General features: G+C 41.6%; 1 protein-coding gene across 1 annotated transcript; it reads right to left on the bottom strand.

The window, feature by feature from the left end:
* Positions 1-515: 515 nt before the first annotated feature.
* On the bottom strand, positions 516-12,495 carry TMC7 (transmembrane channel-like 7; the record flags this gene model as incomplete). Its single annotated transcript, XM_010294194.1, has 14 exons — positions 516-575; positions 1,759-1,837; positions 3,305-3,460; positions 3,734-3,864; positions 4,693-4,876; positions 5,201-5,298; positions 5,860-5,977; positions 6,913-7,070; positions 8,504-8,674; positions 10,152-10,299; positions 10,907-11,052; positions 11,578-11,663; positions 11,847-12,014; positions 12,347-12,495. Coding segments are annotated over 14 exons (1,852 nt in total), but the record flags the coding sequence as incomplete, so codon positions are not given.
* Between the last annotated feature and the right edge of the window lie 2,310 nt (positions 12,496-14,805).

Here is a 14,805-nt window from a genome sequence, read left to right as displayed (position 1 = left end):
AACTGATTTCAAACCCATGCTGTATTTTCTTCTTCTATGTAGTATTTCAAAATACTGACATACATCTCTCTTTTGCTTTGGTTTTAAAAGAGAAGTGAGTTGGAAACATGTAAAACCACACCTTTCCCCTCTCTCCTGATTCTTAAACCATAATTTGTAAAAACAGTACAAAGTTCTTAAACAGAGTTTCAGTTCTGATCACTTTTTACCCGAAATCCCTGAAAAAATAGGGACTTTAAACCCCAACAGCCCTGAAATTGTAGCATCAATAAAATGTCCTACCATACAACTTTTTGGACAGTTCTAACACAGTATAAATTAGCTAAATTTCCAGTCTTGGAAACTTTAAGGCCCACTAGCATAATCAAGACTGAGACCATAAGCGTCCACTACACAGACCGCAGTGCCAGGGTGCCAGTCAGCCGCTCAGATTTTAGGTGCTGCAGATGCTTCTACTCTTACCTAGTGGTTCTGTGAGTTTCAGGAAGTCAAGTTCTTCTGGCTTTTCGTGGTTTTCAAGGATGCCTCTGAGCTTCTGTTATCTTTCTGATTAGGAACAGCTTGTCACGACTCTCCTGGAAAGACAGAATAAAAAGTACGATCTAGATGAACAGAAGTAGTACAAATTATCTATGCACAGTTCATTCCTGTATTAGAAACAAATAGGTGCACTCACCACATTGCACTTTAGTTAGTGGCTCCCAGCACACTCTCAACTGCCTGAACAATTTTAAGTTTACAACAGTGTTGACTTCATTTATCTCATGTTAGGTCACCTATTAACAGTTCTGCGTTGAGCCTAGTAAAAACACCTCACACACCTAAAAACTTGAAACCATACTTCTGAGAATTCTAACAGTGAACAAACAAAAATAAGAAGTACGCAAAGATTTTCAGAATTCCTAACTGATTTCGGAACCCCTGAAAAAGTAAGGCTTTTGCTCCTCAATTCCTTGCTCTCCAAAAATCTCTCCCCAGCAGTGTTTTTCTAAGGACTAGTTGTTAAATGCCACATCTAGAAGAAGCACATACCAAGAAATGGGCTATTTCCTAAGAAAGTGGGAAGTGTTACTAGTGAGGCTAAGTTCTGACTAAAGCAGAGTTTGACAGACCACAGTACAGGAACGCTGTCAAACATGGCAGCAGCTTTTGATGGCCTCAGAGCAGCACATCTGCACTGGCACTGGTCTCCAAAGGACTAGTTAGTGGTGACTTGCTCCACCTTGAGTACCTGTTGCAAGTGGCGCTGGGACCTGCACTCAGGAATAGGACCAGACATGAAACCAGGACACAGAAGGAACATAGCTCTGGAGGGAAGGGTAGGGAGTTGGGTGCCTGTTTGTGAGAGTGGAGAAGGAAATAGAGGTGGGTGTTCTGTAAGATGGTGGAGGGGACAGGAAGCACAAGATTCAGGTTCTTGTTTGGCAGGAAAAAGCCCATGCAGATGGTTGGATTTAAGCAAGGCAACAGATGAAGAACAGGGACACTGCTTCTCAGAGGCATATCTCATACATGTGCGTTGCCTGGTGTAACCAGACCTTCCTGCAGGTGCAGCTGATACCCAAGAAAACTAACTAGACTGAGAAATATTACAGTGCTTAGTTTATTTTTCCTGTGTAATTTGTAGAACATTCTTCACTGCCTGTGCAAACACCAAGTATCCAGAAGATTATGAAAATTGTTGTTCCTCTGCATGCCCGATTACCGACACAACAAAAAAAAAACTTTAGGGATACAGAAAAGTGGGTCAAATCTTACCATAACCAGTTGTTCCCTCAGCTGCTCAACCACTCGTTTGTGTGCTCCAGCCAAGGCAATAAAATAGAACATAATGAGGCTGCAAACAACAAACCAACATTATATGTTAGCATCAGGCAAAACAGAGTTAGTCAGAAAAAGGCTGTTAAGGACTAGAGGAATTGTCGGTTTGTGCATTCGCTTCAGATGAGAAGCTGATGGAGGAAAAAAAAATTAAAAAAAAATCAAAATACTGCTGGGGCTACCTCTGCTCAAAAGCATCTGCCGAGATATCTGTGCTGCCAGCGGGCAAGGACAGAGCACTGGGGGATGTAGAGGCAAAGCCACATGCAGATGTTACTGGTGGTGTTCTGACAGCTCTCTCTAGACTGTTAGTTCCTGCCCTGCTCTAAGTGCACGTTTGGGGGTTTTGCTCCTCAGAAATTAAGTTTAATGAGGTTTCAGTGGAGTAGCTCCTTGCTCCCATCGGGGTTTGTAACTGGTAAGCAGCCACAGATCACTATTGTAGCCATTCCTTATAACACATATTCCAGATGTAATCTGTGACCCAAATTATCCACAGTGCATTAAATGATGAGGAGCAGTAGCAAGAACCAGAATAGCACAAATGCCTATATAAATCATGTATTTTCTTTTCCAAATAATAAGTAGTAGGGTAGCAGTGCAAGTCATCCTCCGCCTCTTACATAAGCTTTACCATAAAAGTAAAAAAGAAAAAAACCCACCCAAATCCCAAAAGAGGATTTGGTATTTCCTGTGTACGCAATAACAGGTTCAATTCAGGAGAACATAAACCTGTGTTATGGAAGAAAGGGTTGGGTGCAGTGCGAAATAAACTGCACAGTTTCTCACACGTAGAAGTTGTAGAAAGTATCAGGTAACAAGGCTCCAAGATCTGAAAACAGTCAGGTTAAACAGAAATGCAAAAAATTCCATTTAAACTAAGGGTAAAAAAAAACCAAACCACTTTTCACTGCAAGAGTGACCGAACACTGGAACAGGTTGCTCAGAGAGGCTGTGGACTCTCCATCTTCGGAGATATTCAAAACCTAACTGGACACAGTTCCTGAGCACCTGCTCTACTTTACCCTATCTTGAATAGGAGGGTTGGATTAGATGATCTCTACAGGTGACCTCCAACCTTAAAAATTCTACAATTCTATATTGAACTTTATCTTACAGGACTGTCAGTGAAACCAGGACAAGGACGACTGTTTTGGAGGGTTTGTTTCTTGTTGGGGTTTTTGTTTAAACCAAGGTTTGCGGATAGGGTTTGTGATCACAGGGCTTACAATACTAATTTGCAGAATGATTCACAGTTAACACTTTTGAGAAAGACAAGTGTGGGATATAAGACATGCAAGAGGAAGCAGAATAAAGCTAATGAGTGTGAACACATGGGAAAAGACATAAGAGGTGAGGATTCATATGGGCTGTGATGCTTTTGACTGCAGGTGGAAAATCTGGTCTAATAGTTGTTTGGTTCAGCAAGGAAGGAAATGAACCATGCAGCTGCATGACTGAATCAGGTCTCTACAGTACTCACCAAATGACCATAAAAAAAGGCACTGCAAAGGCTTCTGATGCTATGCCATAAAGGACCTGCTGCAGACCTGTTGGAAGCTCAAGTATTGTATCTGGAACAACTGCCCATGAAGTGTTGAAACTCCTGAACGGCCCGCATGCCTTGGAGGAGGGGATACTGTCAAAGAAGCAGAACAGACAGGAGATGCTACATCAAAATGTAAAGATAAAACAATCCAACACAAGCCCAGCACCATTTTGCTGATGGGGTAAAAATGTCCTTTATCTTTAAAACTGTAATTTTTGTTTATATGAACTAAGTTACAATTTGATTTATTATACACTACATATTTTATTCCAATTTACCATTCCAAAGTTGTGTGTCTGTTTTTAGGGAACTGACAACCTTAGAACAAAATGTCAACTTCATAGAAGTTAAATTGTCACTTACTGTGCTATGCTGATTCCCAAAGGAATAAAAGCCAAGACGAGCCCGATCAACAGCACCACCAGGAAGAAAAAATTGGAACTTGATGCTCTGACAGGTCTAGCTGCAGGTTTACATGTGTGCATCAAACTGATCTGAAGAGGGAAAGTGAGCAAGAGTGTTACCAGTACCTCTATATACATATGTTCAACTATACTTTCCCCATCAACTGAATTTTCCATTCTCAAATATGCTACCAGCTACCACATAACCATCCTTCCTTTGATGTACATGGACTGAAAAAGGCTCAGACAAGAACGCTTTACATTCTGGTGTAAGTCCACGTCTCCTATTTTGAGTAAGAACTTGATCCAGAGGGCCTCATAGACTTGCACAGAGCCAAATGAGAGAGTCACTTGCCGTATGATCCACGGTGCAGCCTTTAGCTTTGTTCTGCCACATCTTCACTATATACGTCCCCTCTTGTAAGAACTAAAACATTAGTAAGAATTTGATGCCCAGAAGGAGCTGTGTGGTCATACAGCAAAGCTTCTGATATGCAGACATCACATCCGGAACATCCAACCCAGCTTGGATTTTCCATTTTGCTTCCAAATTTTTAGCAGTCTGGCAAAATTTTGTCCAATTTCTAAGCTGTGTTGCTAGTAAATAGATTATTGCAGAAAAGTGTTACAAACTAGCTATTACTGCCTAAAAAGACTTTATAAAAAAAAAAAAAACCCAGACAAATAATTGAAGATGTTGTTATTAAAATGTTGGTTTGCTTGATTTCAAAGCAAAATTCTACCTTCTCTTAAAAGCAAAAAACCTACAGAAAATGGAATACCATTACCTCATTTCCAGTACACCGTACCGCTGGGTGTTTTAGGGGTTTTTGTTTGTTTTAAATCAACTGAATACCTATATTACAAAAACCACAGAGGTGTGCTCAATTTTGTTTGTTTACCACACACCTTCATTACCTTTTTAATGTAAAAGATGATGAAGTATTTTATAGTTGCTATTGCAGGGAGAAGTGGTGAAAAGAAGGTTCCAATCCAGCAGATAGTCTGCCCATAAATGATTTCTAGGACATTGTCAGAAATTCCAAACTCCTGCAATCCACACCACTGAACTGGCTTGCAAGAGCAATGAGTAACTAACAACCTAAAAACAAAGAATATCATTAGGTCAAAATTGAAGTTACAGAGCTTAGCTAAATTATGACACATTTGGTACACACAGGTATTTAGCATTTGAGCATTAGACAACATAACAGAAAAATATCTGAAGAAAAAAAAGAAAGACTTAAACATCAAAAATTATACAGCCATCTGAATAGCAAACAAGTGCTTAAGCCACCAGAAATATGTTTACGCTTTATTTTAAAACTGGTAATCTGGTTAGAAATATGGGCAATTAATAACAGCAAAAAAGAAAATGTTTCATACATCATTTGCAGAAGTATGCCCTAAAGGCAGAGATACTTACTTTCTAGGAAAGTCCACAAACAAGGTCACAGCAAGAATTATAATAAAATCAAATATCATGAGCTTATACATTTCCTGCCCAACTTCAGTTTCCCAGCACTAGAAAAACAAGTCAGGAAAAACAAGATTAGGGGTCTAAATAACAAGTGAAAAATAAATCTGTCAATCACTACAGCAACAAATGTCTCCGTCACTTAACACCATAAAGTTCAAATTGTATTAGCTCCTATTCCTAAAATATTTTAAGTATTTCAGAGCTCCCATACCAAGCTTTTCGTTTGTTTGTTTTGTTGGGTTTTGTTTGGTGTTGGTTTTGGTTTGGTTTTTTTTTTTTGAGGAAAGACCATTTGTCTTATTGGAGCAAAGGCAGTAAAACAATGGTCTCCAAAACAGCTACCTCAAACATTCCTCACGGTAGTCAGAAAGTCTATGCTAAATGATAATCTGCCACTGGGCTAGTCCTAATCAGAGTTTTAGACAAACGAAAGATATATGTAAGAACTGTACTGGTTTGCACTGAACACTAAGAATCAGCACCAGGTATAAAATGAACTGCAACCCCAGGTCTGATTCTGAATACCTCTGGACAAGCAAGTCTCATGGAAAGCAAATCTCTATTCACAAGTTCAGATGATTAAAGACCAAGATAAATCTGCTTACAGGATAGAGTTTGTAATTGTATCCACAGGCCTTACACTCGTCAGTGGCACAGTAGGAGATCTGACTCCACAGCGAGAACAAAAGAACACCGATATTGGCCAACCGCACGAAGATACACCTGGAAGAAAGGCAAAACCCCATTCCAAACCTGCTAAAGAAGAGCCGTTCTAACACCTGGCTCAACTTGCACAGGAGTCCAAGGAAGGCTTGAACACAAAAGGGTCAATACAAGAGCTTTAATGGAACAGCCAGCTGGGTAATAAACACATTTCTTTCCTTAGTAGTAAGTTAAATTGCTTTTCAGCTTCCCTGCTTTAGGCTACAGTCCCTTGTGTTTTTTCCTCCGCAGTATCATTCCTAGATCAGTCATTGCAGTTGCAGATCTTGACACCCCAATGGGCTGCAATTCTCTCAAGTACAGTTTGAGAGGCCAGGCGACAACTCTGTGTGGAGCATTTCCCTCTGAGGCGGCTTCAGGCCTCCAGAGGCACTTAGCCAAATCGAAAATACAAAGCACAGGGGTTTGACAGAGTTCAGATGCTTCAACCCAGATCTTACTGCCTTAAGCTGCCAAATGCTAGTTCTTCATGCCCTCACATTGAAATACCTTTTATCCCAAAACTTTTAACTTCCACCTTGAGCAAAGCTGTGCTTCAGTCACTGCTGTACACCCACATTTGTTCATTGAAGGAACTGCTGCACACAAAGCAGTGTGAATCCACAGCTCTGCAGCCACAACTTCTCTACTGACTGTTTATGCAGGTTTTTGAAGATATCCAGACCACACAGCTAAATGGGACTGAGATGAAAACCTGGCACACTGAAATGACTGCACTGTACTGTCATCAAAACAGGAGATTGTTTCCAGATTTAAAAAAATAGAGTTTCCCACTACACATAAATCAAACAATGCCTGCTTGGCTTCTAGTGCCCAGGTCCTCCAGCGCATAGAATCCAACCTCTCTGCTTCTTGATATTCAATGTTTACAATACTTATGACCTACCAAGAACAAGCTGTTGAAACATCCAAGGCCACAATAAAAATGTCTTTACCTCATGAGTGTCAGCCTGATTTCAAAGGCTGGTGAATAATCTTCAAATCTGATCAGAAATGAGAAGATTTGAGGAGCAATGAAGTTGGCCAATGTGATCACCATGGAAGGCAAATACTGCACTAAGAGATTAGCCTGGAAGTTCATATTGCTGATGTCCTGTACAGGAAGAGATGAGAGAAAGACAACACTCGGAGACAGACACCTTCCTGACCCATGCTCTCTCCAGCTACCCACCAGCCTCTCTTATCCAGGATTCAGGTAGCACCTTTTACTCTGTCTTCATCCTCCACCTATATTTGGAACTACAAGCCTGACCACTGCTATCTATCTCTGCGCCACATCCTAGCTTTCTCCTGCTCCCTTCACCAGTAACTGCCTCCACCTCCAAGTAGGAGTATTTTTGTGCTTCCCCAAAGTTTCTGTTTGAAGAGGCTTGTCTCAGCTTGTTCTGATTGTCACCTAACCCAGCACTAAGGCTACCAGCTTTTACACATATGTCAAAGTGCAGACACTTTTCAAACTGCTCTCATTGGTGCCAAGCAGCTCCCCTGACCTTCCTACCATCTTAACAAGCTCCTCTACCTACGCCTTTAGGGAAGGTCAAGATATCAGCCCTTATACATAAAGCCCACAGTAAGCGAAGCTGTTTTTCAAGTTGTTCAGTATTGTGCTATCCTCTTCCTCTGCCCTCAAACAATACCTCTGACACAAACACTTCTTTAGTCCCCATTTCCTGCTTCTCTCTCTGCAGTCCTGGCAGCTTACAAAAGTGAAGAGTTAGGTCGGCCACAAGCAGAACTTTCCCCGTACACAGCCAGCGCCCATCGCATCACCAATGAACAGAGCGGAGAGACAAAGTGCGGTTCCCATTCACATCAGGCTAATTCAACCCTGGGGTCCTACCGAGAAGTAAATTACTGTTGCAAAACTGCTGAGCCTCTTGTCTGCTCTTGTTGTTCTGCTTCTGAACCACTCTTCCCATCTGCTTGTCCTGCCAGGGGGCAACAACCCCACCCAACCTGATTCTTTCCGCTACTGATGCAAGAACCTTTTCTTCTGCAAAGTGCTCCATGTTCAAAGCCTTCCTGTTTCCCCACACAGTTGTAACTCAAGCCACAATACAGATCATAATCTTTACTCTCCCCCTCCCTTGCCGTTAGTTTTTGCAGTTGAGCAGTGAACTGTATCCAGAAACCGATCACGATGAAGCTTGTTTTATCCAGATCAGTTCCCTCAGCCAGCTCCCTGCCCAGACACACAAGCGCTTGTACTAGCGGATCCCAGTGAGGTGAGGACAGCTACACGGGAAGGGAAGCGAGGGCTGCTTTGCTTGTTGTCTGCAGTACCTCCAAGGGACACAACACTGAAGCCTCTGCATCAAAGGCGGACAGCACTGAGGTTGTTTTGCACGTGACTCTCGATCTTTCTTAGTCTCTCCTACTAAAAAAATTCTAAGTCTGTAGAAAGCATTTTCCGATCCCTTGCATGAAAGGTGCTATATTAAGATACTCAACTCTTTCACAACAGTTCCTCTTGCTGTAATCACCAGCCCCAATTGAATCCCTCCTAATGTCATGTCTGATACTTACATTGGAGTTTTCCTGAGAGAACACAGTTGCTCTATAAATAGAGTAAAAACATCCTGACAAAACTGCAATGGCAATTATATTTATAAATATTCTCAGAGAGTAGATGCGTAGCTTTTCTTTCATTGTCCTCTCAGCTATTTTTCGCTTCAGTCTTTCTTCCTCCAAGTCCGTCTACAAACAAAAGAAAAAGGATGTGTAGTTTTCTGGTGCAGCATACAACACTTGAGACCATGTCTTCTACCTCTGGGGTGTGCAAATCCATAGCCTGTTCTAGGAGGGTCACTCCACTGCCTGCCCAAGCACACTGAACTGAGAGTGCCTCTTCATTGACACAAGCAGGTCCACGCAGGAGTGGAAGCCACTGTGTGCTCAGTCTCCTCAGGCTGAGGGCCCTGTAGCCAAAGACAAGTGTCCTGTCATCACCTTATCTCTAGTCTATCAGTAACGTATCTCCTTCAGGATGAAAGACAACTTGCCTGTTTATCGTGAGAGCCTGATCTCAGTTAGCTTGGTACTAAACTCTGACATGGGTAAATCAGCCCACTCATCTCCTTTCTTCTGCAGGTAAGCAACCAATCCTCAACTATGGCTCAAACTTCCTTCTCTTACTCTTCGTGAAGGAAAATTGGGGGATGGCGCAGAGAGAAAGTAGTACAGTCTTGAGCAGCTTGTCATGTAAATTTGACATATTTCACATTAGCGGATGTGAAAATACAGTATTGCCTGTGAAGGCAATTTAACTTGGGCAAACCCACAGATTACCCAGGTATTTTCTGAGGAATTATTTCCATCAAACAGTAATATTAAGGGGCAAGTTCTTTTAAGATGTGAGTTCTAGAGGCAAAAGTGTGGTACGTGAAGGAGGCTCTGGTTACATGATGAAAAAAGATGACTGTGAACTTTACTAGAGCAGAAAGCAACTCACTGTAATTATGAAATCTGTAATTAGTGCTTTGTGGTTTGAAGTGGAAATATCTTTCCAGACGTAATTGTTTCACTACACAAATCTCTGCTTCCACTGTGCAGAGAGCAAAAACAGAGCACTGGTTTCACCAGAAAAGCCTTTCAGACTCTCTTTTCAGAGAGCTTTATGATTTGGGAAATCTAATTAGCTGCATCAGCATTTTCTATGTGCATGTGTGTCAAAGAAATCTCATGGAAAAGTTTCAGTATCTTCTTACTGCCACATGCTCTCAAATTGTTTGAAGAGTACCATCGGCATGTCATCCCTCCCCAACCTACTGCCTACCACACTGCAGACTTACAACGCAGAATACTCAAACTGATTCCTGACAGTACAAGGGTTTTGCCCACAGCTGGGGTAGCTTTTCCTGTTCGATTACGTAGAAACTAAGACAGGAAACAGGACTGTAGTGTGAGGAAGAGGCAGATAATACAAGCAGATAACAGGCTGGCTTCAGTCCCCAGTGGATGGGGGGACGGCCGTCAACCTCAGTGTCAATCCTTCTCACGTCGCACCTAGAAAGCATGCAAGAGGATGCGGAGGATGCGGGTTGCCCTGCACCCAATATAAACTACTTCAATGCTTCTTATCCTTATTCCATTATCTGCAAGATTATACACCTCTCTTTTTTAGCCATCTAAGCCATAAGAAACCATAACAATAGAAAAACGGAAAGTTACTCACTTGGAGCTCATATTGCAAGCTGCGATGTTTTAGCCGTGCTGCATTTGGATCTGTAATGCAGAAGTCCCAGCCTGCAAAGACTTTGTTACAGTAACTCTGAAATTGATCTTCACCATGCACCAAGTTCTGCTTAAAACCTTCCACAGACCTAGAGAAAAATGCAACTTTACTTCATTCATGGGAAGACATATTTTATCCACAGAAAAAGAAATAAAAAGCCACATCTCAAGCAACCTGGCTCATCAGAGACTAAATGATCCTCACGATAAGCAAACAGCCACAGTTGCTTTGTGTCAGCCAGTGTCCGGGAAGCTTTCAGTGTGAGGTTCTGCAGCAACCAGAGTCAGCTGAAGCCATGACTTCCCTCTGCACTTAGCCACAGCCATACCTTCTCACCTCACCCAGTGCTTCTCTGACACTGCAAAGAGCTGGCCGGGGAAACTAAGATGGTGAAAAAAAACCCACAGAAAACCCAAAAGAAAATCCTCCAACAACTACTGTATAGTTGAGGGTCTTCTATTTATAGGTATGTATACATACGAAAAACTAATACTTCATACTTATTTAGTTTTTTTTATTTTGCTGGCTCAGTTCCCCAAACACAGACAAAGGCTACTGCTGCACTGCATCCTCAAGCAAAAGATTCTCCATTTCCATATAAAACAGTTCTAGAATACAGCATGTTCCCTACAAGTAAGAATGCAATGCAAACTGTGCAATAGGTAGCAATAAATAAACTATACCAATAGCTTTACCTTTTTATTATCCAAAGGAGACTTAATGCCAGGTAGGCAAATGTAGCCAGCAGATATGCTAGTGGCAAGTTGTACCTCAGGATACTGAGCCATGCAGCATCTATCGTGTAATAGCCATAAAACAAACTCGTCACTTCAAGGAACCCCTGTGAAAACATGAAGTTTAAATAGAATTTGTAACAGTAGCAGCAACTGCCCAGTTACATCCAACCTGGTATTAAGCAATCATTTTGTAAATCTAAAATTACTTTTGGGTCCCCCAGCAAGCTACAACAGTCTGTAGCTTCTAAACACTGCCATTGCCTCTACCAAACTGTGACGCAGAGACTGCGTGCTGCAAATCCCTCCCCTCTCCAGCCAAAGAGCTCTGTGACGAGGACACACATTAGCACAACAGGCAGCGTGCTCCAGAATATGTGATGTTTAGCAGCTGGGGAGGAGCAGCACAGGCTGCAGCACGTGGAAAACCCAGCCTTGTGGACGCTCAGTAAAAGTCAGTTTGAAAACTGCCCTTCTCACAGATAAAGGATAAAGGCTAATTTTACCTTAGTGGTGCATATGCCTTATCATTTTTCAGCATTAACAAAGCTTCATTCCCCAAGTAAAATGTTTTCACATTTTACATGTTATGCGAGACACAGAAACTTAATTAAAAAAATCTAATTACTTACAGTGCCACTGAGCAAATCTTTGAGGTAAGTGTAGAAGTAAGTCAGTCCCTTATTACCACTAGGTTTATAAATTGTGCAGTGAAGCTCTGTCAAAAGAAAGGCAAGAAAAGTCACTCAAATGGTAATGCCCATTAAACTGCAAGATCAAGTTAATTCAACCATGGCAAGTTCTTATAAAAAAAGTATTTCTTTGTCCTGGGAGGTGGAGGAGAAGCTGATAGAAAGGGGAAATCTTACAAACAACAGCAGTGCATAGAGAAGATGTTTACCTACGTTCTTTGGAGGAATTTTAGCAAAACTACTGTTGAATATTCCATATTTAGAAATGATGCTGGGAAGGGTAACAAAACTGAACATCAGGATAAAAATTATAAAACTCAGCAGGACCAGAAAACGCAGGAAGGAGAAGTAGGACTGGATGCCAGTACCAAATTTCCCTGGGAATAAAAGAAACATGTGCCAATAAAAACACAGAATGAGCAGATTATCATTTCAGTTACATTAAGTTAACTGAAGAAACATTACTAAAGCTAGTTTTAAGTACGGCAGGCTTTTAGCAATATAAGCAAAATGGAAATGTGACTTTTTAGTAATTTTCTCCACTGTATTTCCTTCTACTGCATCATAGATTTTACATCAGCGATAATAAGGGAAGAAGGTACCTTCTTAAACACATACAAGCTTTATCTGAAACTACGCTCGCATACATAAAACTACCAGTAACAGAGGCAACTTTAAAGAGGAGAAATCAACATGAGGCAATAAATACCTTCTATGCTGTGAATATCATGTCGCCAAAGCTCCAGGTAAGATGACAACTCCTTGACTTCATTGAGAACTTTTTTCAATGATTTACTGCTAGTTCTCTTCCACTGCTTCCACTCAGATAAATATTTTATATCAGCCTGCTGACAATCCCTAAGAATCAAGAAATACAGTTACAGAGCACAAGAAATACTTTTCACTACGTGTAGCAGGGCCTAGCACAATGCAGCCTGCTTGCAGCCTTCAGCGGGATAGCACAGAGCTGAAAGTTGGGGTAACAGGCTACCGGTCCCCATCTGCTCCTCCTGGTAACTGCAACGTCAAGTTAATTCAAATACAGAAAGTCCTCTCACAGAAAACACTTGCTTCTCTGGGAGAAAAAAAAAAAAAAAAAATCCAATTGACACAGAATTGGCACAACACAGAAAAAATACATAGCTGAACTTCCCAGTGGGATCTCAGGGAAGCTGCCATTAATGAGTTCGTATTTACAAGTAGCAGGAAAAGGGAGAAAAGATTCTTTCCTCAAAACTTCTGACCAGAGCATCTTCACCAAGAGGCTCTTAAAAGATTTCTCTCTTTAAAATACTTAGCTTTCCTTTCTTAAAGTTATAAATGCAGCTGTTCAAAATAGAAGATTATTCTTTTTTTTTGTATAAAATTCACAGATCTCAAAATCAGAATGAAATGGCAAAATATGTTGGGGGAAAAAAATGAAAAAATATACAGAGAGCATTATAAAGAGGCTTAAATATTCCCTTTGGATTTTATAATTTTAACTTTTTAGATCACATTCCAGTACATAATAGAAAAAAAATGTTACTAAAGTTATTAATTTTTCATTATTTAGCTTTTATAGCACTTCAAAAAATCCGCTGGACAGTGCCAACTCAATGAATTTGAGAAAGTATTTCTTTGCCAACATGTGTGGGCCTGTACTGTTCTAATAATAAAGCTGCAAACAAACACTGAAGATGTGCCACGAACTGTCTGTAATTTTTTATCACTTCTCACTTATAGATTTCCATACCATATACATGCATTTTAAAAATTGCTGCATGGTCAGCAACAGCATCAAGGAGAATTCTGATTGGCTCAGAGTTTGCATTTCATTTCTTCTTTTAAGAAACCTTAAAAACAGACAAAATTTCCTGGAAACAGAGCTTGAAGATTGACTTCTATGCAGCAAATGCTGTTCCAGCCTCTGATGCCACTGAAGAAGGGCAGCAGTTGAGTACCCATGAGGACGTGACGCCAGAAGAGAAGACAAAGGTTTCAGTTTTAAAATACTTTGTACGCAACCCTACCGACGTGCATAAGCAACTCGCTGCCACACCGTGCCACTGCCACGTGTGCTCTATGTTGACAAAGTTTCCATATCCTTCTTGGCTGAATGTGAAATTAGCATTTTGGCAGGAAGTCGAATTAAACCCTACATGCAACAATCAAACAGGCAGTGAATGACCTCGTCTTTAAGTGTAAATACAGCTACTCTCAAAAGATTTCTACAGGCTACAGCATGTAGCGTTTTTAAGCAGACACTTTGGAGAACTATGTGGCCCGCGTTTGGTCTGCATTTTAAATAGAGGCGTGGGCTGCATATTCATCTGTGTTACAGAAGTTTAGTGTTCAGCTTTCAGGACATTTATATGGAGCATTTTTTGTTGGCAGCTGCTGCACAATGTGCTCGAAATGCCAAGAAGCCCCACCAGAATCTCTCAGCACTGAAACATTTAAACAAGCTTGGGACATCCCAACTTTGTTCCTAACGTGCACCATGGCCACAGGACTGCAGTTCCTTTTTCCTGAAGGACTGAGCTTTAGACACCCAACTTCAAATAAAAATTCCATGTATTGAGCACTTTCCTTCACCGTGACTTAGATCTTCTGCTGTTCCTGGTGTACAGGCTGTAGGGTTAAACTCAACACCAGGGTCAGGCCGTAACTCGTTCCCCACCGCTCTTGCAAGCAAGCGACTCTTGTTCTCTGTGGAGCACCAGACATTAATTGTACTTTCACCTCTCTCCTGGTTCGCAACCGCAACTACAAAGTACCTGATTTCAAGGTGCAGCTGGTCCCCGACCATGTAAAAACACGCACCGTATCCTCCCTCCTCAAAGGAGCTTTCATCCGCGCAGCACCACCCGAGACAAGCAAAGGCAGGCAGGGCAAAGCCTGCTCGCCGCAACCCCCCCGCTGCGTTAGACACGAGGGGCAGCAACCGCTTACAGCTCGCAGCGAAGAGCAGTTAAAAAGGGATATGGAGAAAAAAAGAAAGAAGAAACGGTCGTGGAAAGCTTCTTTCCACCTGTATCGAGCCACACCAGAGGGAGCGCAACGTGTTTTGGAAGAACTGCCGAGAAGGCCAAGGAGAGCGGCGCTGGCACAGCAGGAGGGGGTTGCTGATGGCAGATGACCCGCAGTGCCCCGGGAACGCACAAAACCCTGAGGCAAAAACAAAAG

Source organism: Phaethon lepturus, unplaced genomic scaffold (assembly GCF_000687285.1).
Source record: "Phaethon lepturus isolate BGI_N335 unplaced genomic scaffold, ASM68728v1 scaffold47329, whole genome shotgun sequence".
NCBI lineage: Eukaryota > Metazoa > Chordata > Aves > Phaethontiformes > Phaethontidae > Phaethon > Phaethon lepturus.
The sequence above is the reverse complement of the archived record's forward strand: the minus strand, read 5'-3'. Positions and strand labels throughout refer to the sequence as shown.